General features: G+C 35.0%; 6 protein-coding genes across 6 annotated transcripts in view; 3 read left to right on the top strand and 3 right to left on the bottom strand.

Annotated features, from left to right (window-relative positions):
• Window positions 1-10,837, bottom strand: part of LOC108561833 (cytochrome P450 306a1) — a 35,581-nt gene extending 24,744 nt beyond the window's left edge. The window contains exon 1 of the mRNA XM_017919915.1: window positions 10,661-10,837. Coding sequence (XP_017775404.1) covers window positions 10,661-10,669 — 9 coding nt within the window. The 5' untranslated portion in view covers window positions 10,670-10,837. The remainder of the gene's footprint in view (window positions 1-10,660) is intronic.
• A 1,998-nt stretch (window positions 10,838-12,835) lies between these two features.
• Window positions 12,836-15,135, bottom strand: LOC108561829 (stress-induced-phosphoprotein 1). Its single transcript, XM_017919910.1, has 3 exons — window positions 15,013-15,135; window positions 13,538-14,839; window positions 12,836-13,449 (listed from the first exon to the last, which is right to left on the bottom strand). The coding sequence occupies exons 1-3, from the start codon at window positions 15,022-15,024 to the stop codon at window positions 13,135-13,137; spliced, it is 1,629 nt and encodes a 542-aa protein (XP_017775399.1). The 5' UTR covers window positions 15,025-15,135; the 3' UTR covers window positions 12,836-13,134.
• A 251-nt stretch (window positions 15,136-15,386) lies between these two features.
• LOC108561830 (protein mothers against dpp) lies at window positions 15,387-19,064 on the top strand. Its single transcript, XM_017919911.1, has 2 exons — window positions 15,387-15,515; window positions 16,667-19,064. The coding sequence occupies exon 2, from the start codon at window positions 16,678-16,680 to the stop codon at window positions 18,091-18,093; it is 1,416 nt and encodes a 471-aa protein (XP_017775400.1). The 5' UTR covers window positions 15,387-15,515; window positions 16,667-16,677; the 3' UTR covers window positions 18,094-19,064.
• A 388-nt stretch (window positions 19,065-19,452) lies between these two features.
• Window positions 19,453-20,611, bottom strand: LOC108561808 (CAP-Gly domain-containing linker protein 1 homolog). The gene is made up of 5 exons (XM_017919877.1): window positions 20,430-20,611; window positions 20,294-20,373; window positions 20,037-20,241; window positions 19,644-19,977; window positions 19,453-19,567 (listed from the first exon to the last, which is right to left on the bottom strand). The coding sequence occupies exons 1-5, from the start codon at window positions 20,467-20,469 to the stop codon at window positions 19,453-19,455; spliced, it is 774 nt and encodes a 257-aa protein (XP_017775366.1). The 5' UTR covers window positions 20,470-20,611.
• A 155-nt stretch (window positions 20,612-20,766) lies between these two features.
• LOC108561815 lies at window positions 20,767-21,443 on the top strand. The gene is made up of 3 exons (XM_017919886.1): window positions 20,767-20,791; window positions 20,853-21,060; window positions 21,125-21,443. The coding sequence occupies exons 1-3, from the start codon at window positions 20,771-20,773 to the stop codon at window positions 21,334-21,336; spliced, it is 441 nt and encodes a 146-aa protein (XP_017775375.1). The 5' UTR covers window positions 20,767-20,770; the 3' UTR covers window positions 21,337-21,443.
• A 3,788-nt stretch (window positions 21,444-25,231) lies between these two features.
• Window positions 25,232-26,668, top strand: part of LOC108561821 (CAP-Gly domain-containing linker protein 1-like) — a 41,790-nt gene continuing 40,353 nt past the window's right edge. The window contains exon 1 of the mRNA XM_017919897.1: window positions 25,232-25,564. Coding sequence (XP_017775386.1) covers window positions 25,556-25,564 — 9 coding nt within the window. The 5' untranslated portion in view covers window positions 25,232-25,555. The remainder of the gene's footprint in view (window positions 25,565-26,668) is intronic.

Raw genomic sequence — 26,668 nt, forward strand, 5'->3', positions numbered from 1 at the left:
TTATTTTAAATTAATTGATTTTGAATGAAGAATTATTTGAAACATATTTCAATATCGAAATATGTTTAGCAAAAGTTAAGAAAATAGTTTTTCTTTATTTTCGAGATTGAAATAGTAAATTTATGATATTCATTTGTTAAAGTATGAATCCTTTATCAAGCCTCAAGCGTTTCTGACAAATTTCACTAAATAAACAAAAAAAAGTTTTCTTTGTATTCGAGAAATGTACCTCCGCTTTTGTCGGGCTAAAATTATTACAAGTTTTGTGTATTATAATAGAGATATTATAGTAATTAAATGATTTTCAAGTTAAATATGTTAAAGTATGAAATCTTGATCATGAAGCTTAAAAATGCGCGAAAATTGTTGTTTTTTTTGCTACGTAATTTGGGTATTATAGTATGAAATGTTGATCACTCGGCTTGATTTAGCACAGAAGTTTTTGAGAAACTTCGATTGTAAGAAAAACAAACAAAACATTAATTAAAAAACGCATTTTTTTAATAAAACAATAATTTTTCAATATTGAAATTTATGTTATGTACATTATGTAATGTATACATACTCTACCAGATATTTTACGTTATTCTAGTTAGATTTGATAAAGTATAAAAATGCGTTAATGTTGCTTATGTTAAAGTCTGAGAAAATTCGTATATAATACGCATAAATTATTAATTTATATTACATCAAACATTTTCTAACAAAAAAATACTTTAATTTAACAAAAATGATGTCAAAACTCATACTTAATGTAGGTTCGCATGTTTAATTTAAAAAATGACGTTTTTTATACGAGTCTCTCACTTTTGTATGTTAAAATTTCTATACATTTTTCTCAAAATTTATGTCACGTTCAGAAATCTTAATCATAACATGACAATAAGTTAAGATTGATTATGATTTTTTTATGAGATTGATTGATAAAAATATTCATTTTTACTGAAAGTGGAAATTATTATAGTTAAAGATTCGATATCATAAATTCTTAAGTATGTATGACATGATTTGAAGTTGAGAAGAAAATTTCCTAAGAAATAAAGGGTGTCCCAAAATTAACGCAAGATTTGAATTTGCCGCCATTTGTGCAGTAAAGTGTTGGCAACGCCAAAAAAAAATCACAATCTGAAGACTAAAAACTGTGTTTTCTATTTAGGACACCCTTTATTATGGTTTTGAATTACCAAAAACAATTATTCTTTTACTTTTGGTTATTTTTACTTAAGTCAAATTATAGTTTATGAGGAACAAGAAATTGTATTGTACTTAAAGATAATAATAAAAAGTCTTAATCACTAGATGATTTGATTTTAGTTATTTCGATGACTTTCTATAGTCTTCACCATAAGTTAAATTGAAAGAGGCGCAAGAAATTGATGTATGTATGAGGAACTATAAATTTCTACTGGACGTAGCAAAAGAAATTAAAGACACTAATTTGAAAACATGCATTATGCTTAAAATAAGAGATAAATCAATCATCGATCTGTTACGGAACAGTTTTTTTTTTGTAAGTACATGTATATTTATACGTTCCTCTCTTATGTACTAACTACACTTGTGTGTATATGCTTCTGGGTAGAATTTCTCTCTTAAGAATGGTAGGTAGGTGTATGTATGCGAGAGGTCCTCGACTTCTGAAGGAAAGGCCGATATGTGGAAAGGTGAACGAACCCAACCAAAAATAGAAGTGGGAGTATATATATATTCGTATCGGATTGGAAGAAAGAAAGACAGAAAAGTCGTCGTCGACGAGGACGAGGAGGAATAAAGCGGAGACTCAAATCGTATAGAGGCAGTCCAGTCAGTAGGTCAGTGGACCAACGCGGCTCTATCTATTCCGTATTTCCATATCCGTACCATATCCGTTCATCGAACGAAATCCAATTCGAAAAGCAAGAGAATATGAGCGCACACACACAAAAAAGTACAAAAGAATTTAAGATCGAAGTGACTTAAATGTTCCAAAAAATTAAAGAAATACTCTACAAGTTTATTAATAATAATATTAACGATAATAACCGGAGAGAACTAGTTTGCATACGGATCTGTTTCGAAACGAACATTTTGTAATGATGTTTTTTCTCTTCGTTTCAAACATTGTTGAGTCATACAAACCAAAAAATAAACAAAAGTTTCTTTTGCTCAAATCTCGTATTGTTTTAATAGTAATAAAAAGAATTATAATAAAATAATAACAACACCCAAAAAAGAAACGATTTAGGAATTCGGACTGCGTTCGAGGAGCGCTGTAATTGCTTCAATAAATTTAACAACTTTCCAAAAGTCCATAATATTTCGGGCTATTAGGCAACGGACGACTCGTTACAAGCGCAACTCGTTCTTCGTACGCTTTTTATTTTTAAAGTATATTTCTTCTCTTCTTTTTTTTTTCACTCACATACACAACAATTACAATGCGAAAGAAAAAAAAATGCGTAAGTTGCGAAACGCGAGGTGTTAGGAAACAAAGTTTTGATTAATTTTACTTCTTTTTCTTATTTGATCCCCACTCCATCCAGAGTTTCGATTTGTACACGTCAAATTGAAAGTTTTCGGTAGGTGTATGTGTGTGTGTGTATATTTGGTGAGGTCAACGTAACGGGATGGGGTTTTGGGAGGTTAACGAACCCGAGTTTCTCCAGAAAGGGTTCGATTCTAGTTCGAGGCCCTAACCGAAGTTATTTAGAAGAAAAAATGATAATAGAAATTTCGTTGATTGAGTCATCATCGTGAAACTATGATTGATTGATTGATTGATGGATTGAGCATATTAGTGGTACGGGTTAAGAGAATGATGATTAAGGAAGCGGCAACAAGAAAAAAATTGGTGAAGAATTGGCGCGCGGACCTCTCGGCCTGATGAACGAACGGACGGATGGAGGAGTCTCCTCGAAGGATCGTCAACCTACGAGAGTAAAAGTGATCCGTTACGAGTTCCCAAGCTCAACGACCCCGCCGAAGCCTCTCCAATTCCTCCTAATACCACCGCGCTACCACCATCGGCATCGTCGACCTCTTCCTCCACCACGACCAGCGCACCTCCAGAGGATCGATTCCAATCCGATCGATAATTCAATTCAATTACAAGGACGGCCGCTGCTGCAATTACACACACTCCCGCTATACAACCGCAGCAACCACAAAACCTATGCACGCGTATTTTTGCTTCCCTGTTATTTGGGTTACACAAATTTCTTATGTAGTTATAAATCAGCAACAAAAAAAATTTAATCATTGAAAAACAAAAAAAATAAAGTAAACGTAGCTATATTAATCTAATGCAAAAAAAATAAAAACTAATTTCCGTTAAGTGTTTGAATCTTGAGTATAATATGAAAGTTCATGTTCTATTTTTTTTTAAATTAATGTACATCTTAGAAGAAATAAATGAACAGTAAATTTTGATAAATATATACTTTTTTATAGCATATAAATCATAATAATCATATAATTTTATATATTACATCTAAATCTTTGTAGAAGTGAAAAGTTCTATTAAATATTTATAATTCTAAATTCTCTTTAATATAAACTTTAGAATAATTGGAATTATCAATTATCAATTATTTACTTTTTGATTTTATGACTATTGAAATAAAAGTTATTATATTTAATCCAACCAATATTATTTTTTAGAATCATTATGTTAACTTGTGTATAAATTTAAAAAAAAACTTTTATTTTACAGACCCACAAATCATCATAGTTACCTTACCCTATTTATATATTTGTTTAATTGAAGGAAAAAGTAATTCTTTTAAATATTTTGTTATTATCTTTTGAAGAGTCATTTTTAAGAAATTGTTCTAAAGAGCCAAATTTTGCTATCCAACATACACCTTTAGTAAGCCGCATACAGCCGACCCCTGTCTTAAACGTACATATCTTTGTAGAAATGAACGAAAAGAAGATTTATGTTTAATATTTTTAATAAGTATTGATTTTTACCTTTATTTTCTATTATTATTGTATTACTGATCATATTTTTTTTTATATATTTGTAAAATTAGAAAAAAAATCTAATAAATATCGTAATGTTAAGTTTGTAAATTTTTAAATATTTTTAATTTATAACCAATAAAAGTAAAAAATTTAGTCACCACTATAAAAAAAATCAAATATTAAAAATAAACTTTCTAATATGAAAAGTTTCAAAAATATTTATTTATATGTGGAAATGATAAGCAGAAATTGTAAAGAAAACTTAATTTATCAGTTCGCTGTAAGAGCAGTAATAAACTAAGTACTGGGATTGTTTGAATACAGCAGCTGCGGCTTTCTGATAACGCGAAGAGAAGAAAAAGCAAGAATGAGGAAAAAGATGCACATCTCGTCGATGGAGGAGTGAAAGAGAAGATCTCGGATTTATTGGGGCCCGTCTCCGGCGGTTAATTTGCGTACATCCCGTCGGCAGAAGGCAGAAACGATAATTCGCGTGTGTGTCAATTGGAAATGGGAATGAGAGGAAAATAACTGTGGAGAGAAAAAAAAAACAGAAGAGGAACGACGATGTGAGCGAGAGAAGTCGTCGTCGTCGTCTTCGAAGAGATCGTCCGAGTTAGATTAAAAACGCCTGCTCCCCTTTCGGGAGATTTATGCCGCGGATGCTGAGGCCGTCCTCTCGCTATGTTGTTTCTGTCGTCTTCTTCGATGTTGTTGTTGTTGTTGTTATAATCGACGGTGCGAATAAATCGTCTTAAAATGCATTTCGCGCTGGTTGCGTAACACCCGTCCGTCAGCGTGCATGCGTGGAATGTACTCAACACTCGCACATGTTCCAAGTGTGTGTGTGAGCGTATATATGTGTGTAGCACACATTCGTAAACAAAAAGAAAGGTATTTGAACGGAAATATCTATTACGTAGTGTAAAATACTTACAAGTAAAACTGCATCTGAATAATAAATTGATTTAGGTTCGTTGAACTGCAAGGTCGTGGCGCCGCAGCCTGTGTGTCGCGTTTAGCGAAAAACAAACGATTCAAGAGAAATAGCAAAAACAACATAAAAACAAACTCGACATACATGGAACCGCATATATATAATACATATATACACAAAAACACACACACACGTATCTATATTATGCACTGCACGTTGGTATCAATCTCTTGCGGGAATTCCCCCGATACCACACTTACATAACAACAATCGTTTCAAGTCGATCAATCTAGATTCTAGATGACATAATTGAGAAGAAAATTTATTGTTGTTTATTTTCTACGATATCACTTTCATAACAGCAATCATTTGAAGTCAATCGATTGATTAGTCATCAATCGGATGACATAAATTAAAAGAAAATCAAATTCGCGGTTTATTTATATTCATTTTAGTACAATTATAAAGTAAATTGAATTCGCATTTAGTTATTTTTCTGTCATCGATATCTCTTACAAAGCAACAATCATTGCGATTGTTAATTATAATAATTTCGCTTCAATCAATCCAACAATGGTATAACAAAATTGAATTTGCGTTACTGTTTTGCTTTAACTGCTACTACGGAAACAACAAATACATAACAATCATTTTGAGTCAATCTATACATAAATCTGTCATTCGATTCGTAATTAAAAATAAAATAAAATTTGTATTTATTTATTTTTGTTATTTTTGGCATAATTCTAAAGCAAATTGAATTCACGTTTCTCTATTTTCTCTATTTTTTCTTTCTCCAACATCACTTATATAATAAAACCCATTTCGAATCAACCAATGCATAATAATCAATTTGAATCAATCAATGAATAAATTGGTTCACATAATTGAATTTTTTTATTGATTTTGGCACAATCAATAAATCACAAGACATAATTGAGAAGGAAATGAAATTCGAATTATTGTTTTATGTATTTTAATAGGGCCACTAATAGCCGAATGGTTAAGTCGCTCTACGCACAATTTCGTGGGCGCTAGTTCGAAGGCCCTTTGTGAGCCCTCTCGGTGCTTGCAGCAATAGGACCATCGGTCATCACAGATGGACAGTCAACTGAATGAGGTTCAGCATATGGACCTTCAACCAAGTCGATGGACAATGACAGTGTTAAAGATTGCAGCAGATTCAAAGTCAAAGGTAATTGTTGGAATCGCAGAGCATCAATATACTACAGAAGTTAACCTACAAGACGATAGCCATCCAAAAATTTAAAAAAAAAATCATCATAAAGTCACCATTATATTATCCATCGGGAAAGATTATCCATTGAATGTCAACCGTGATCTAAAATTTACTCAATGTTCACATTGATGAACAGATTGTGAATTTAATTATACGTAAATTTTAACGTAAATGAATTCGCATTTTGATGTTTTTTTTTTCTTCACATATATCCGATGTAATAATTTTGACACAATTGTATAGCAAATTGAATTCGCATTTTGTGTTTCTTTCACCGATATCACTTATATAACAACAATCCGTTCGAGTCAACCAATCCATAAATCGGATAACGTAATTGAATATAAATTCTAATATGAATTTTATTTTTATTGATTTTGACACAATTGTAAAGCAAATTGAATTCTCACTTTAATGTCTTGTTTTTCTTTCATCGATATCACTTACATAGGGTGTCCCAAAATTAACGATAGATTTGAATTTGCTGCCATTTGTGCAGTAAAGTGTTGGCAATCCCAAAAAGTAAACAATTTGGCAGCTGAGGGGTTAGGGTTAGTAAAAATGGAGTGTTGATTTTTTTAGCAAAATCATCCTAAGCGATGAAGCACATTTTCACCTTGATGGCTTCGTTAATCGCCAAAATTGATAAATTTGGGGTCCGGAGAACCCATATGTGATTTTCGAAAAACAAATGTATCCACAGCGTGTCACTGTTTGCTGCGGATTTTGGGCTGGAGGCATCATTGGACCATACTTTTTTGAAAATGAGGCTGGTCAAGCAATGACTGTTACTGGTGCTCGATATCGCGACATGATAACACACTTTTTTTTCTGCCCCAGTTGGAGGATATTGATATAGACGACATATGGTTTCAATAAGATGGTGCCACGTGCCATACAGCCCGTGAAAAAATTCAATTACTGCATGAGACATTTCCTAGTCGTGTACTCTCTCGTTTCGGTGATCAGAATTGACCCCCTAGATCTTGTGATTTAACACCATTAGATTTCTTTTTATAGGGTTATTTGAAGTCAAAGGTCTATGTTAACAAGCTCACAACCACCCGTGCATTACAGGAAGAAATTTAACGCTGCATTAACGATATTCAGCCACATTTATGCAAAATGGTCATAGAAAATTTCGATAAAAGAGTGCGTATGTGCCAGCAAAGCTGTGGAGGCTATTTGCCCGATATATTATTCCATAAATAACCCTAACCTACGTATTTTATGATTCAATAAAAAAATCACAACTTGAAGACTAAAAACTGTTTTCAAATCTATCTTTAATTCTGGGACACCCTTTTTAATAACAACCATAAACGAATCAATCCTATTAGATGACACATTTGAAATAAATATTAAATTCACATTTTATTCTTATGCATATTGCGAATTCAATTTTATGTTTCTCGAAATCAATTTGAGTCAACCAACACAAAAATATTATCAATAAAGTCATCAAATTCAAAAGAAACCAATCTAATTAATGGATAATTCCTCTTTCCTGAACTTTTCCTTGCAAATTATAATAATGCTCCACTAGGCATGTTTCATGTCAGGGAATTTAATCAGGTTATATTTGGTTTATTTGTGTACCACTTTGTTTTATATTACGTTAATGGTACTTATATGTACCAATGTTCCAAGTTCCAAAATAAAACATAGAGAAAAACTAAAAAATCGTCGCAAAACAAGTTTAATGACATAATCAAATAGGAAAAAAAATTCGCATTTCATTTTTGTTCATTTTTTTATTACATTTAAACAAAATTAACAGAAATCTTTTCAAGTCAATCGAACCAGATGACATAATCATAAAGCAGATTTAATTGACGTTTTGATATTTATTTCTTTCACCGATATCAATTACATAACAACAATCATATCGAGCCAATCAATCAGATGACATAATCGAAAAGCAAATCAAATTCGCGTTTACTTTTCGTTCTTTTTTTTTTCTACATTTACCAAACCTGAAACAGAAGCTTCAATTATGACGAAATAAAATAAAAAATAAATCATGAACGTAAATAAAGTAGCACTCTTCGGAACGACGCAATAACCCATAATAAGTGGACATTATAATGCCATAAAATCGATTATGCGAGATCGATATCAACGCACCTCATCATATCATCACCATCATATGATTAGCATTAAACGCGCAATTTAAAATGCATACTTCAGGCGCTCAATCGAGAGAGAGAAGAAAAAAAACGCACATCTAAATAATTTTAAAATAAACGCCGCGCCCGGCGCATCCACCAATCCACGCCGCGTCGCATCTGCCGATCGAAATTGCAGTTGCGCAACAGTTATACAACGTTTGGAAATAAGTCCATAAAAATAAAATGACGCGACGGGGTTCGAAAACCTCCGCTGCTATTTAACAAACAACTTGATACAAAGAAAAAAAAAGAGTAACGAGAACGAGCAACGTTCCACTTGCAATTGTAATTAATTCAATTAGCGATTGTGACTGTTTACGTTTTTTTTTTAATTTATTTATTTTTAAAAGAAACGTGTTATTACATTCGGCTAAAAAAAGGTGTAATATAAATAAATACGTTGCATAAATGTATACAAATGAAAGGTGAAGCGAATAGCACATAATTAATTAAAATCGCTGAAAAAAAATTGTAACGACATAATGCGTCAATGCAAATCAGGTACGTTTTCCTATTGGAAATTCTAATTTCAGTTGTAACGCATTTGCAACATATACAAGGCGTCCAATCAATGTTATTTATTATAAACAATTAGTTATAATGAATGTAGCAAGTTAATGAATTGATGTTGAGTATGTGCGGATCCAATGTTAAATGAGAATCGATATCAAGTTGTTTTGAGGAATACTAATGATCGGATGATGGAGGTGCATTGAAATAAGCGTCGGTCACCCTGTATAGCGTGCATAAAAACGGCATTTAACCTTATTACTTCTCTATGATGTAAGCCGTGCGCCGCGCGTTTTCGAATTTAATTACTGCATTCACACATGAATAAATCAATCGGCAGAGACCGCGACTCTATAAATAATTAATTAAGCGATTTGTACGAGCGCATTTAAAAGCCTGACAACAACAACAACAATAATAAAGGACGATTTTTTTCGAATCCCGTCGACTGCACACGGTTCATTCGCATTCCGGACACGAAAAACATAGCGACGAAATCGAGAAACAACGCGCGCGCACTAAAATAAAAGAGTTGAAAACAAAAGACCAGTGGAATGCACTCGACGATCAACAAACAACAACAACAATTTCTTTGGCGCTTCTTTGTTGTCGCCTAATTTTCAATAAACGGTCAAAGTAGTTCATTGTACAAACAAAAGCATGAGGCAACAAAAAAAACAATATAGTAAAAAAAAATTATGAAGAAGAAAACAATAGTTGATTTTAAGATTTATTTTAACATATGTAGGGATTGAAGTGTAATGAAGATAATTAATAATAAATGAGAGACTTCAACGATGGATGCAGAACGAAGCGGTCTTCGGATCAAAAAAAAAAGAGAACTTGCAAAATCCGGTGTGCATGTGTTTCGTATGGACAACAACACACAATCATCAAACCGCAACGTGATACTACCGCACCACCACCAGATACATTTACAAATTGAGAACAAAAAGATTTACACCTTGAAAAGTAGCCTGAATATGAAAGCGCGCGATCGCGATTCCAATTTATTTCGCGCGCGTTGAAGAAGAGGAGAAGGGCGATGAAAAAATCCGCCAGAAACCAAAGAGGCGAGATCATCGAACGGGGAATAAGAAAATCACAATCGAATACGAAACCGCAATGAAACGCCGTAGCGCAGAGACAACACGAAAATGAGAAATAAACAAAATAAGTTATCGACTAAAAGAAATTTGTATCCATTATTAGAATATATCATCACTATTTACTTATTGATACTTGTGACAATATTTACAAATTTATCTAAAAGATAGTTTGTAATATTTACATTCGAATAAAAATTTTCATTTTTCAGTTTTAAATTTACTTTATTTGTTAAATGTAAATTGAGAGCTATTGCTTTTTAGGCCAGTCGGATGAGATCTAGGTGCTAGCAGCTGAGCGGATTATTAATTGTCAATCCGAATATCCTTACGAGAAACGGCGTGCAATACCAACGGACCCATCATCAAATAAGCAATCACCTCTCGCCGCGCCTCTTATATAACCCAGTCCCATTAACTACTTCTACTTAAACCAGGATATTAACAAAACGTGCAATTACTTGAGCAGTGAAAGAAACGAGAAGAGGGTACTAAAAGGAAATCTCTTTTTGATGGCATTTGCCGAATGGTAATGACGTTGACACAGAAAAATCGAAATTGGAATGGAATATGTATATACATGTATATATATATATATACATTCTTATGTATACATATTATATGTATATATATAAGAAAATGATTGGCGCCGGGCCTATGAAAATACGATGATCGAAGGTATGAACCATGCTTGGTGTTTCGTTCCTGATCTCCCAATTTCTCAAAAAGTATATAACTTAATCTCTCTTACCAGGCCCATGTTTGTGCTTTTCTCTCGATTAAAAATTTCGAACACACCGAGATGTCACTCCAAAAAAGCACAAGTATGTATGTATATCTATATATATGAATCTGTATTTATACACATACATGCATATAAAAACATAAATAAATGGCCACGATAACAATTGAGGTTAAAGTATGTGTTTGTCTGCACTGCTCACTGTGGTGGCAGCACGTACAAAGCGCTTTCTCGAAGATAACAGATTTCTTTTCAGCCTAATTACACAACTACGAAAACAACTAATCGACAGACAGCAACCAACCGAACCTCTAGAAATCAAGTTATATGTTTTATTCATAACCAAAGACCATACAAAGAAATTACTTCGTTAAGCAAAACATTGTATTCAGAGATATACATTTAAAACTGATCACTTAACAATAACACTTCTACTTAAAGCAGGATTATTTAAAGCGTTTTCAATGTCATTTAAGCAATAATTAACTAAACAGGAATTTGTTTATTTTCGTTTTCGCTTTGTTATTTTCTAATCAAGTTTACTAAATCTTCCACTAATTTTCGAAACCCCCTGATTAAGAAAATTGAGTCATTTCGATAACGTCAATTCTTATTTCTTTTATGTTATTTTCTTATTCTAATAGAACTTCATTTACGCCAAAGAAGTCATTAAGAAATACTTAAATGGAGAAGCATTTCTTAACGACTTATTCGCAAGAACTTTCAACATTTTTAATTGCATTGTTAATGGTCTAGTTTTTTTCAAAAAGTTTTAACTGTCATTTCATCTTTATTCTCTACTTCAATTAAATTACTTAAATGTTCAATGCAGATAATAAACTTTAAATGATGATATAACTTTCTGATCTAATGGTTGAATCATGGTAGTTGTCTTTACTGGAAGAAATTTGTGGCCTTCGATATATCAAAGTCTGACTGTACAGTGAAACCTCGCTTAACGAGTTTAATGCGTTCCAAAATTTCCGGATTTCCGGGTAGTGAAACATATTCAAAAATACACAAAATATGTTTTTAAAACGGTACTTCTCTTTTCATCGACACTCATTTTGCAAAACATTGCTCATTTAACGAGTCATTTTTCTTACAATTAATTTTGCTCGTTAAGCGAGGTTCCACAGCATATGAAATTTAAAAATTACAATCTTATGCAACCAAAACTTCATTATAACAATAATCCCATACACATGATACAATTTCGTGAGACAAGCGACTATAATTTAAAATTTAATTTTAAGAAATACATTATTATTTAAAAATATTTCTTGTTACCTTGATGTCTGATGTAAGATCATGCCTTTATTTGGAATCTATGCCAACACAAAATCTATAATAAAAGCAAGAATATAAATTATATTGAAATCCACACGTAATGAAAATATTTAAAAATATTGTATTTCAATAATAGCAGAAATTTCAATAGATTTTTTGTATATATATGTTTTGTAATATTTAACAAAAACTTGGCCAATATATGATAATCTCAAAAATGTATGCAAACGTGATTAAACTTAAATATATTCTTTTAAAAATAGATATAGAATAGCTACGAATATTTCTGTAAATTCTTCTTTTTTCTTTAAACATTTTGTTCGCAACGCTTTGAGCATTGCAACCAACGTTTAAACATAAATTTACGTTTTGAAATCCAAGCGGATTTAGAAATTAATAAATAAAAATACGTTTATTATTATTGTAGGATTCTTTTTCAAAGATTTATTTCGAGCTGCAACTAGACATTTTTCATAAACTCGTACAGTGGGTTACATAACTAAACTTTAGATAAAATGATCATGTAGGAAAATAGTAGCTCGAGGTTTTTAGTATCATTAAGTAATTGTTTAACAGGTTTATAAAATACGTATTTTGTTGTTTTACTTTATTTACTTAACTTAAATGCGTTATTCGTAATTACACAGACAGACTAAAGCATACACGACTCGGAACGAACAAAAATGTTTTTGTTATTTTTAGTAAATCCAAAAACAACTACACCTTAGTACATATACAATTTTTGTGTTTTATTACATATACTTAGGAACTATTATAATTAATTAGAAAATGAAATAACTAAATATGTGCATAAACCTAAACTGCGATCTTGTCCTGGAAGCGAGAGAAAGGCAACACATTTCGTTTATACGAAATAATAGTAATAAAACAACGTTTTTTGTTCATCTTTCTTTTTCATTCATTTTGGTAACTTAAAACTTAAAATAAAGTCAAAGAACAAAACGCCTTCCTCCTGCCATCCAAATAAAATGCTATGGAAATAGTAAACTTGCTCTGCATATGTAGTGTTCTCAGGCGCATCAGGAATGGCCGCTGGTTACAGTAAAAACTAATATTACATTAATAAAAAAAAATCAAAAGAATATATAATAATAGCGAAAGGTTTTCTTCGTAACGCTCATTTTCGCTTCACCGGAACCATTTTTCTTTCGTTTTTTTTATTTCGAGTATGCTTAGTGGATGGCAATCAACCCGGATTCCAGCAGCTTTTGGATCTTAGCGGCGACGTCGGGGTTCTTTAGATGATCCTGCAGCGCTCTCGGATCATTCTGCATCTGGTCGAGAATGATGCGCATTGCTGGGTCCCTGAGGATGGCCTGCACCTCAGGATCTGCCATAGCACGCTGTCGCACCTTTTCTGGATCACTGCCGACTCCGGCGTTCTCCAAACTGCAAGCCCTGTACCCTTGGAGCGCTTCCGCGTTATTCGCATCTAAGGCCAAAGCCTTTTGGAAGGCGGCGATCGCTTTCGTCGACTGTTGCATACCCTATTAAAAGATAGCATATATATTAGCATCAATGATACTCATTTATAACAGCTTAATCATTCTATAAAAATTGAGGGAAGATACTCACTTGCAATATATGACCTTTACGAATCCAACCCTTAATGAACTTGGGGTCTAGACGGACGCATTCGTCGCAATCCTTAAGACCCAAATCGAAAGCAGCCAACTTTGTGTAGCAGGCAGCTCTATTGCTGTAAATCTTAGCGTCAATCGGATTCCTCTTAATCGCTTCCGAATAGTGCTTCACTGCTCCAGCGTAATCACCCTTCTTGAACAGTTCGTTGCCGAGTTCCTTCTCCTCCTCGGACTTTGCTTCATCAATGTATGCCTTCTTGTCTTCCTCCTTAATGATCTTCTCAATCTCTGACAACAGAGTTTTGATTTCTGGCGTCCTGTGCTCAGACATCGACTTTTCGTAGTAGACCTTAGCCTGTTTCCAGTTCTTCAGTTTCTTATATGCGTTGGCGATCCGCAAGAACGCCTTGGCTATTAACTTGAAATCAGCCCTGTTCTCGCGTCCGATTTCAATGCCCTTCTCGCATTGCTCAATGCACTTCTCAAACTCCTTCTGCTCAAAGAACACAGCTGCCAGATTGTTGTGGAAAGTAATATCTGTTGGGTCATGCTCAATGGCCTGATTGTAATGTTTAATAGCATTCTCAAAGTCTTTCTTTTTGTAAGCTTCATTGCCCTTTTCCTTCTCTTGTTTAGCCAACTTCTTATCCTCAGGCAACTCTGGTTCTGGCTCTGACTTTGGTACCTCCTCCTTTTTCATCTCACTTTGTGCAGGTGGTGGTCCTGGCTCAGTATCCATGGGCTCCTGAAAATCTAGCAACACTGAGAGTGTTGTCAGCATCCTGGGATCCTGCAGATTGGTTCCCATCATCTGTGGGTTAGTCTGAAGTGCTTGCAGCAGCTTCAAGTATTCAGGATCGTCGAGCAGTGCTTTCGTTCGCGGATCCGACCGTAACTTGTTCATAACCTCAGGACCGGAAAACGGGTTGCGGAACGGTGGTGGAGCTTTACCGGCCATGGCCTCCTTCAGACCATCCTTAAGTGTAACGTTATCGGGGTCAACGCGCAAACCATCCTGGTAAGTCTTGATGGCATCATCATATTTCTCCAGGTACACTTGAGCCAGTCCTTTGCGGGAGTATCCCTTGGGCCAATCTGGTTTAATCTCTATGGTTTTCTCCCCATCAGCCAGAGCCAAATTATAATTCTGCAATTTAGCATAAGCAGCTGAACGATTGGAATACAGCACATGGTTGTTGCTATCAATGATTATTGCATCTGTGTAAAACTTGACAGCTTCCTCAAACTTGTTCTCTGCCAGAGCCTTATTGCCCTGCTCCTTCAGGAAAGTAACCTGCAAAAATTAAGTGAACCGCGTTAAAGCGTGCGTCGGAGACAAACACACGGGAAGGAAAAAAATAGGTGCACATTATTTGCAGATCATAGTGCGCTGCTGTACCGCAACATTGAAAGGTGGTCAATGGAAAAGAATAATCTTTGAAAGTTTAAAATTACTAGATCACTTACCTGGTCTGCCATGGTTACCCGGCTCGTTTCTCTGATGATTTAAAAAAAATATAGATCGTTTCACTAAAAACCCTCAAACGCACACTGTAAGTCGCCGCAAGAATGTTCGAGAATCGCCGATAGCACATATACGCCTTGCCGACCGACTTGCAACTGGTGCCAACCTGGGGAAAACACGCAAACTTTTCTGATGCACTACGCACGCAGTACTAGAATAAACCGAACTCCTATCGATCATCGATAAACTGGAAAAAAATGTTCTTTCCGAGATTCGAATATTTACACAAATCGACTGGACCCTTTTTGCCTTTGCAATTAGCGAACTGCAGGTGGAGGAAGACGGCAACGTCGCGATAGAAGCAAGTGCAAGGCGCGCACGACTCGGCAACGCTGCTATGGTGCTGTTAGCAAGCTTGACAAGCGACTCGCAGCGTCATTTTGTGGATTATATTGTGGTTGAATTGGGGCTCTTTTATTGGATTTTTGGCGCTTTTTCGAAGCAGGTGAGTCCACTATCAATATCCAATTGAATATCGAAAGTACACGAGTCGGGGAGGTGGCGCGCGCGTGGCCCGCGGGCCGCACGATCGCGGGGGCCTCGCTGCTGCAAAAAGATTAAGAACAAAAAAAAAGAGGACGCACTCTCCGGCGTTTGTTTTGCTCGGCAATCTGCACTTGCTTCTGTCCGTTGCTCTTTGTTTGATCGCCCTCCGTCGAGATCCCGACCCGTCCTGAGTGCACATCGCCTTTTCCTGTTATTTTGCAAAGTTGCAGAGTGCAGAGAGAACAAAAAATAAATGAAGTAAAACCAGATATTCCTCTTGCTCGCGCTCTGCGCTTACTCTGCTTACACGTTAGATGCTGTTACCGTATGCACGGCATCGCGGGGGTCATTAATCGCTTCAAACGCTCGCGAACGCTTCGCAAACCAGAAACATCAATAACATCGAGTGTATTGTACAGTGCATCGTACTACGATAGTGACTCAGTTCACCCTTACCCAAATGACTCACTTTGCTTGCTTACCACTTGTTTTGTTTATCATCATCTCCGCTGCCTTATCAACGATGCCATAAACCCGCCCTGTCGTCATTGTTTCTGCTTGCACAATCATTTACAATTTTAAACATCTTTAGTACACAATTGATTTCAGTATATTATAATGTATGAAGATGATATTGGGTGTAAAGTATTATACAATATGGATTTTCTCAAAAGTTAGTTTCATCAATACTCATTTAAATAGGAATCATACTGCATGTGTTGTGGTTCATAACGTTATCCAAAATTGTGGTCACTAGAATTTATCTAAACACCAAATTTAAAATATGGATTCATATTATAACAGTCAATAATAATTTACAATTTTACTTGTTCTGGTTGAATTTAATAAGAAGTTACTGAAGAATTAGTTTGATTTTATGTATTAGATAAAAATAAATAAATATTTGAACGTCGTCGCGTGTTTACTATTGCCATCTCATAACAAATAGTAATAGTCATATAACATTAAGTAATATTATATATTTACAAAATACAGAAGTTATGGTTCATGACCATTTATGATAGAAACTTGACAAATATAGTTACTACTTGCTATGCATAAAGTTTAATTTGAATATATGAGATAATTCTTTTTTTGTTTGTTTTCTAGCTGCCACAGAGATGGATACGGATGAAGTAGAGTCTTCGAGCAGCGGTCCGATCTCATCTTTGAACAGTTTGTTCTCATTTACCAGTCCGGCGGTGAAGAAGTTACTGGGATGGAAGCAGGGGGACGAGGAGGAGAAGTGGGCGGAAAAGGCCGTGGATAGTCTGGTGAAGAAGCTAAAGAAGCGGAAAGGTGCGATAGAGGAACTGGAGAAAGCGCTCTCGTGTCCTGGGACGCCAAGCAAGTGCGTGACGATTCCACGATCATTGGACGGTCGTCTACAGGTCTCGCATCGCAAAGGTCTGCCTCATGTAATCTACTGCCGCGTCTGGCGATGGCCCGACCTTCAGAGCCACCACGAGCTGAAACCGCTTGAACACTGCCAGTTTCCGTTCTCAGCCAAGCAGAAGGAGGTGTGCATCAATCCCTATCATTATAAGCGCGTGGAGAGCCCCGTGTTGCCTCCAGTTCTTGTACCCAGGCATAATGACTTCGTACCCGGTCACTCGTTGTTACCCTTTCAGCAGCTTGTCGACTCCAACATGCCGCACAACGTGAGCTATTCTTCATCCGGTTTTAACAGCAACCATATGAGCCCCAACTCGCCGCTGTCGAACGTCCCCAGTCCAGGAAGCGTGAGCTCCTCAAACAACCCGCAGTCTCCATATTCAAACCTAGCGGAGACGCCGCCGCCAGCCTACAGTCCCACCGATGAGACAACACCCACAGCCGGTGGCAATGCCGCCAACGCCCTTACTCCCAACAACAACCCCGCTGCTAATTCGACGGATGCGAACTTGACAGACGTGCAGCCGGTGGCTTACCAAGAACAGCCTTTCTGGGCCTCGATAGCCTACTACGAGCTGAATTGTCGCGTCGGCGAGATTTTCCATTGCCAGTCCACATCGGTGCGCGTAGACGGTTTCACGAATCCACCAAGTAACAACAGTGACCGATTCTGTTTGGGTCAGCTGAGCAACGTGAACAGGAACTCGACGATAGAGAATACCAGGAGGCACATTGGCAACGGTGTCCATCTATATTATGTGAATGGCGAGGTGTATGCGGAGTGTCTATCCGACTCCGCTATCTTCGTGCAGTCACGCAATTGTAACCATCACCACGGCTTCCATCCGTCAACCGTCTGCAAGATTCCGGCCGGTTGCTCTCTACGGATATTCAATAATGCCGAGTTCGCGCAGCTGCTTTCGCAATGCGTTAATCACGGTTTTGAAGCCGTCTACGAGTTGACCAAGATGTGTACGATTCGCATGAGCTTCGTGAAGGGCTGGGGCGCGGAGTACCATCGCCAGGACGTGACCAGCACGCCCTGCTGGATAGAGGTGCATCTCCATGGACCGCTTCAGTGGCTGGACAAGGTTCTCATGCAGATGGGTGCACCACACAATGCCATCAGCTCAGTCTCATAGATTGTACAACACACACACAGATCCAATCCAGGTAGATCATCATCATCCAATGAAGATGAATCCATGACGTTATCTACAAAGCTAACGAGGAATGCAGATAAACAAAACAAACAAATGATCTCGTAAATAAGAAGGCTTCTTCAGTGAAAAGTTATTCGTGGATGAGTAGCTGTTGAACAATATCAGTTCAAAGTACTGTTTCGTTTGCCGCTATTCCATCCATTGCCATTTGCTCAAGCAAATGTAAGGAGAAACGACATTCGGACGTATTTTTTTAATGACTCCTATTATTATTATTATTATTATTCAAAAGGGAAAAAGGAAAGAAACTAAAACAAAAAATGATCTCCAGACGAGCCAAGTTGCCATATTACTGTTGTAAGGACTGAGTACAAGATTTATATATTTTCTGTATTTTTAAACGAGAACACCAAAATTGGAGATACGTCGACTAAGATAGGGTGAGGATGGTGAGGTGTTAACTCTTGTGTCTTATGGTTTATGTGCTTTACATGTGTGCTATCTCTATTTTAACTATGATATATGTATATGAAGAAGGAAGAAGAACATTACCATTTTTGCCGCCCAACTGTGTCACAATTCGTCGAAGGCTGCGGTGATATTTAAGGAATTAATGTTTAGGAGAATGAATTTAAAAAATAACGATGACGAGCACGACGGAAGACATTTTTTTCCAAAACAAAAGAAAACAATAACGATTTTCCAAGAAGATCAACGAGATGTGATTTTATAAAATTAATTATAAACCCCTTTTAGGAAAAAAATAAAATAAACCCTTGGTTACACCACTGCAAATGGTCTAGTAAAAAAATAGGGTTTTATAAATATATATATATACAAATATATATAAGAGAGAATGAAACAAAGAGAGAAAGAATATTTATATATATATATGAGAGAATTGATTAATTAATTATATTGTCTTTAATTAATATTCGTGTTAATTAAGGTTAATGGGTTTTAATGCAATTTACATGAATATTCATTATAATAACACATGTTTCTTTTTGTTTTTCATTATTTTATCCGTTCATATTTTTATTTTTTTTTATATAAATACAAACTACACATCAACATAAATACGTATATTATTATTATTACTATTTCTAATGTATAATCATTATTGTCAACTTAGAATTATTACGTTATGTTAGTTTTCTTCGCAATTTATGACGCATATAAATTTAATTATGAACAATTTACAATACAACTATTTTTTGCAATATGTTATATATATATAATTATTTTTATCTATTATTATTATTTGTTACATTTTATTATTATTATTATTTCGTCTTGTAATAAAAAATATATATTATTCTTGAGACAAATCGAACTTTACATCTTCTGCAACTTCCATTTAAGCATTTCGTTCATCATCATCAACGTATCGCGCTCTTTGCTCTCCAGCTCGTGGAGTTGTCGCAGTTTGTTATTATCCAACTCCAAATGCCTGAAAAAAAAGAGATTTAATTATTCGTTGCTAAGCGCGTTTTGGTAAGCCAACTTTACTTAGCTTAGTTACTTACATTTTGGCGTTCCTTTGGTTCATAATCTGACACTCGAGGTCTTCGCAACGCAATTTCAGTTGTCCCAGAAGATTCTCCGTTTCCGGCAGCAAATCCACTTTGCTCTGAAGCGTCATCATCTTGACGCGCATTTGACGAATTTCCTCTTGCTTCATCTCCAGCACAGCCTGCAACGAAGTAACCTCCAGCACGGACTCTTTCACAAAGTTCTTGCAGTCGTTCTCCTGTACCATATTTTTTTCTCGCATTTCAAGATCCATTGATTTGATCCGGTCAGTCAATTCCAAAATCATATCCTCGTTCCGCGCATTCCTCTCCTCATAGTGGTTTCTCACTGCAACAAAGTGATCTTCAACTTAAGTAATCAACCAACAACTATACTAAACAGCTTACGTTCGTTATATTCATGATGTTTCTGCTGGATGATCTCGTCTTGTTTCTGCTGGTAAGAAGCGAATTCTCTCTGCAGCATCATATGCTCATGCCGCTCCAGATCAAGGTACTCCTCTAATTGCTGGTACGAGACAGACGACGTCTCCACGTTCTTCCGCAACTTCTTCACTTCTTTTCTCAGGTGACACAAGGTGTAACCCTTCAGCTAAACAACAAACACATATTATATTTAAAAAAACAACAATCTAATAACTTACCTTCTCCTTCAATTTGCTCATCCTAGAATTCATGTTGTCGCTTCTCCTCGGACTTCCCGTATGTTTTGAAGACACCGAACCTGGAGAATCAAATATTTTAATATACCGATACTAAGTAAGGAATAGATAGACTTACCTGAAGTAGATCTGCAATTCATATTCATTACATCAAACATATCTTAGAGCAGAAACGTTTCTAACAGTTTCTTTCTATGTTAAGTTGTAGTTGAACTAACGACCTAGGTAAGCATGCGCGGTATATTTTTCAGAATAGAAAGCGCATGCAAAATTCAATTTTCTTCGTAAATCGTAAATGTTTATTGGGAGTAGGGATGAAGCCGCCTAGGTGCAATAATTTAAAAAAAAAAAACATGTTTTTGGATTTACCTTTTTCATTTTCATCAGTAGTGAACCGGCGCCAGTCGAAGAAGGAACATCAATACAAACATGTCTTTCCGAGACAGAAGAATTAAATCCATGAAAAAGATAAAAAATGTTGTAAGTTTTCTTTATTATTTATAATATTTATTTTGCAGTTAACAAACAAATTTCTTTACAGCTGAAAGTGTTCAAAGTGAAAAGTTTGAGAAGAAAGACAAAGATGGCAATGTTGGACGCAGAAGAGGCTATGCTCTGCATCAGGGACGTAGAAGATTCGATAGCTGAAGATAAACGAAAGCACAAGAAATCTCTGGTCAGACTCTTCAAGGAGCAGAGAAAGGAAAAGATCGATCTTCGCCAGAGGAGCGATCAAGAACTTGAAGAAGGTGCTTTTCTTTTGTCGTTAATTTAACTTTAATTGTTTTTAATGATTGATTATGATTGTTTCAGTGAACGAAGCCTGCAATAATTTAAGACGTGAGATTGAGGAGGATGCTGTTCGTGAGGATGTTCTTGTCCGTTTGCAAGATGAACTTGTCGCCATGAGGGCACAGATCAACCAACAGAAAATCCGCATCAGAGAGCTTGAGTCGGAGAAGAGACGTATCGCCGTTATAAATACCATCAATAGAAGATGTAGAGTACGAAAATATGGACAATGACGTATGTGTAGTGCAAAGTGTTATTTTATTGTTTTGTAATATCTTAGCGAAACAACTGTGAACGCGTTATTTTATGAAAAAGATTCGGAAAACCTAGTCTTGTATTGTTCGGGCAATCTTTTAGTATTTTTAGATTTATTTTTTGTTTCTTAGTATCATAAGTATTTTTTTATTATCTTTACTACTATAATGTACACTCTAGTACATAATGACAATATAATATAACGAAAACTAGCTTATAAGTGCATGTAAGTAATCTGTTGTTTTATTACTTTAGTAAAAATCTAAAAAGAAAATTAATGAAAATGTGTTTTCAATTTTTAAAATATTTTATATAAGTCTGGTGGAAAGTGAATAATTGTCTATTGCAGTATTTTACAACATATTTTTTTGAAGTCACGGAATACTTGAATCAATATTTAAACTTCCGCGTACAATTAGCTCTTTGTTGGGTCTTTACCCAACAAATTCCTAGACAACTACCTAGACAAATTCCTAGAAAATTATAATGATGCCCCACTAGGCATATTCAAAAGGTTGTACTTGCGTGTACCGCTCCTTAAAGAGTTAAATGTTGATGCTGTTTCAAATTTCATAGTTTCAAGAATATAATTTTAAAAAAAATCATTGTCTATTGTATACAATAGTGTTTCTCAACCTATTACGTCACGTTATGACAGCTGTCACCATGTGTCAAAGCGAGGAACTATTAGCAATTGAGAAATATATGCAATATATTAATTCTTATTATTATGTAAAGTGGGAAATATTTTTCATTTTACTAAGTTTTGAATCGATAATTTAATGTTAAATATAATGTTAATGTTAAATATACAGTACTTACTCGTAACGCGAAACATTCGTTAAGCGAAACAATTTTTCCCATATACATTAATTTGCAATGGTTAACTACACACAAGTTTTGAAAATGATGTATGAAGTGCACAATCAGGATTTTCCCTTCTCGTCACTCGTTAAGTGAATCATTATTTACATTTTTATTGCTCGTTAAGCTAATTATTCGTTATGAGAGGTGTTGGTTAAGCGAGGATCCACTGTATAAACTTTTTAAAACTTACAATTTTTCATTAGTAATATAACATATTAGATATATAAAACAAACACCATTATAAAATATTTTTCGTTGGTTCGTTTTGCGGATTCTAATTTGTAGAAATTGTCTTACTTAAGAGTAACAAATTATTTTCAAATGAACTATTTTTTCCAAAATTTTCTACCTATTTAAATATATTTTATTTACAATTTTTCAGTCATAAAAATAATTATCTTTAATTGCATTTAAACGTGCTTTTTTCCATTGAATAAATTAGTTTTTTTTGTTAATGTCGAAAGATTAGTTGCAATATATTTTTAATTACGTTATTATATCTGCTTTTATTTAATAGACACGTAGTGTAGTGTAAAGTAAATAAGTTTATTTTTTAATATTAAAACTTACCCTTTCAGTGTTAATGTATTTATTTGAGTTAGTAATGTATTTTGTGACTATTGTTCGTACCCACAAGAAAAGTATATCTGGTTGCATACTAAACTAGTTGTCCGAGATCTTTCATTGTATCATAAGACTTATGTGGTATCATGTTATAAATATACGAAGACAAATTGCCGTTCCATTTTCGGCGTCTTGAGCACATCAACACAAAAGGCTTAAACATAAAAGACAAAATTCATATATTTATAGCCATGCTGTTTTTACTTATGTATTGTTTATCTCGCATCCAAAAGAAAATGAGTTTTCGTACCTTGTATATTTCTATTATTACCATCTTTGTTCCATTGTACCTAAGAGCAACCAAAGTTACGAGATACACAATTCTTAATCGAAATGCAGAATTTCAGAACTAGTTCTGCGCAATATTATATACTAAGCTATTTATAAATACGTCAATACTATTCATATAATATCAGTAATGTTTTTTTTATCCTTAATTCTGCCACTCCTTTAGATAATTCTCACCCTTTACCATAACCGCTTGAATTATTACGTGTTTAATTTCATCACATAAATTGTTTGAACTTTTCATGCTGTTTTATTTGATTTATATTTGAAAAAATATTTCTTCATCAAAATTTGTTCTACATGCAATATATGCAATAATAAATGAATTTTTATTTATTGTTAATTCTTGTAATTTATTTTCACTACATAGCGTTAATTGCTAATTGCGCTTCTGCATATTATTGCATATTATTGATAACTGCGTTACTGCGGAAGTCGTATTGGTAATAAATGCGTTACTGACGACGCAATAATTGTGTTACCGCGGACGCCATATTATTAATACATTCATTGCTGAGGACGCCATATTTTTAATAAGTGCGTTACTGCGGACGCCATATTGTTGATAAATGCATTACTGAGGACGCTATATTGTTAATAAGTCCGTTACTTCGAACGCCATATTGTTGATAAATGCATTACTGAGGACGCTATATTATTAATAAGTTCGTTACTGCGGATGCCATATTGTTGATAAATAGGTTACTTAGGACACATATTGTTAATAAATGCGTTACTAAGAACGCCATATTGTTAATAAGTCCGTTACTGCGGATTTCATATTGTTGACATACGTTACTTAGGACACATATTGTTAATAAGTGCGTTACTGTAGACGGCATATTGTTGATAAATGCGTTACTTAGGACGTCATATTGTTATTGTTAATATTGTTAATAAGTCCGTTACTGCGGATGTTATATTGTTGATAAATATGTTACTTAGGACACATATTGTTAATAAGTGCGTTACTGCAGACGGCATATTGTTGATAAATGCGTTACTTAGGACGTCATATTGTTATTGTTAATAAGTCCGTTACTTCGCACGCCATATTTTGTTGATAAATGCGTTAGTGAGACGCTATATTTTTAATAATTGCGTTACTGTTGAAGCTATATTGTTGATAAATGCTATATTGCTATATTCATTACAACAATGTTAAAACGGACGCCATATTCTTGGTAAAAAACGTTATTTTAAATGCTATATTATTTATAACTGCGTTACTGCGGACGTCAAATTTACTGTTTATACTACATTGCTGATAGCTGATGTCTACAAGCACCAAATTATTGATATAAACGTTACTATTGATGTAATATTGTTGATATATACGTTACTGGTGATTTTTCATTACCATTTTGATACACATATGATATATTTTCATCCATTAAATAAGTCTCGAATGCGGAATTGTGAGGAAGCATCTCCAACATGAACTCGTTCAAGATGGAAATCAGAGCCAGAATCTGAAGACCTTTGATATATTTTTGTAGTTTCAAGAACACGTCTTCGTGAAAGTTTCCCAAATCGTATAACTTTAAATTGGTTTCAATCAATTTATTATACATTTTTACTTTTCTCTTGATACTAATCAAGATGCAGACACGAACACGTCGTTGTATGCGCATTATATGTCATCCATTCATAAATGGTAACTCTTCAACTAGACAAATATATTGAATTAATGTAACAAATTTTCCGAGGACTTTCTAAAATCACAGCTTTTGATCCAAAACAACTTGAATCCAAAATAGAAATACGTATATTCACTGAAAATAGGACTAAATGAGGATTTAGCTTCCAGAAAAAATGTTAGTCCCAATTACTTTATCTAATGGTTTCGTCCTACGTCTATGCTTTTATTATAATTACTGTAAGGAAAGGAAAGCAACGGCCTTGCCGAGTTATTTATTTATTTTTTTAAACATTTATTCTAGACAATATTGATGTTTTTATTTGTTAGTTTGCTTTTCTTCTCTGTTCATTTTTGTGATGAAAAAAAGAAAGACCGAGAATTTTGGAATCGTCCGTTGGATGTCGCATGCGGAGGTTCGCAGCAGTTATCAAGAGCGCGAGGTATTGATCGGCGGGTCAGGTTGCACACTCCTCACAATCGGGTATATTACAGACACACAGATCATAGTATATACGTTGAACGTGCTGGAGGAGAGTCGCGATCCGCGACACAGGCTGGATTTGTGGAGGACAATAGGTGGATAACGTTGAGTGGACGAGAGAAGCGTCGTCATGTGTGGGTTCATCTGAGAGTTCGGAGTAAGGAGAATACCTAGGTTCGCTGAAAGAGCGAGCGGCGACAGCAGTAGCAGGAGGAGAGGAACGAGCGACCTATTGTACGGGCCCCGACGTGGACCCGATACCTAGGCCGGAATAGGACAGAAGCAGGCAGCCACCATGTCGATGGTAAGCTCCAAGGAATCGATCAACATCTCCATTGCTTGTCCCATTTTCCACCATCTTCCCAAATTGATGCAATACACAAACAAACAAAAAAAAACAGAAAACAGCGATAACGTTTCACTCTGTAATGTCAGAAACGTCAAGTCAATTGTCGTGAAGACTTCAAAACCAATATGTTATTGTTGATGTTGTTATTAGCGTCATCTATAAATAACGCAACGCAAGGCAGTTACGAAACCGGAGGGGCGCTCTCGTAATAAATCGATCGGGTCTAATTTCGTGGGACGCAAATTAAATTAAGACGGGGATCCGTTGACCCGCGATGCAACACAAAACATTTGACATTTTGCGGAGTGCTGCGTTCCACCGATGCGAATCGAACCACCCCATTCGCATCGGACGCAGGCTGACGAATCCAAGCAGAGAAGAGCTGAACGATAACAACGGATTTAACGAGCCTCAGAATCGTCGGCCGTTATGTTGTCAATGCATATTTGAATCAATAGATCGGCCGGAGGCTGAAATGTGCATTCGTCTGTCACGTAGCCCTGGAGAGGGATGCGATTGAAATTTCACACACACACCGTACTTTTGACGGACTTTCAGATGTTATCGCTGAAACGGTGTGACCTTCTTTACGCAGAATTGTTACCCAGCAAATTGAATTAAAATTAAAGTGCTTTCAACAGAGCGGACGTTCGTTTTGCTTTTTTTTGTTGTCTGTACATATATATTCTTCGTTACATCAATATATGTCTGCTGGGAAGTGTTAAATGCCAGTCGAGCGAAATTCTATTGCAATATCTGACCTTCATTAATTGTATTCATCCAATTGGACTATCTATTTGTTACATCTTCCTTTGTTCACTGATTTTTTCAACTACATTAAGTATTTAGATTGCTAAAACTAATGCATTTTCAATCTAAAATCAATTACATTTTTTTTCTCTCTAATAAACTTCAACAAAACTAATTAAGAGAATTAAATATAATCAAAAATGCTGAACACTTCTCATAATTATCGTTTTTAATACAAATTTGTATTCATCTATTTCCACTATCTATTTGTTAGATCTTCATTTACTCATTAACATTAAGTATTCATGT

Source organism: Nicrophorus vespilloides, unplaced genomic scaffold (genome assembly GCF_001412225.1).
Source record: "Nicrophorus vespilloides isolate i.1.1-1 unplaced genomic scaffold, Nicve_v1.0, whole genome shotgun sequence".
Taxonomy (NCBI): Eukaryota; Metazoa; Arthropoda; class Insecta; order Coleoptera; family Silphidae; genus Nicrophorus; species Nicrophorus vespilloides.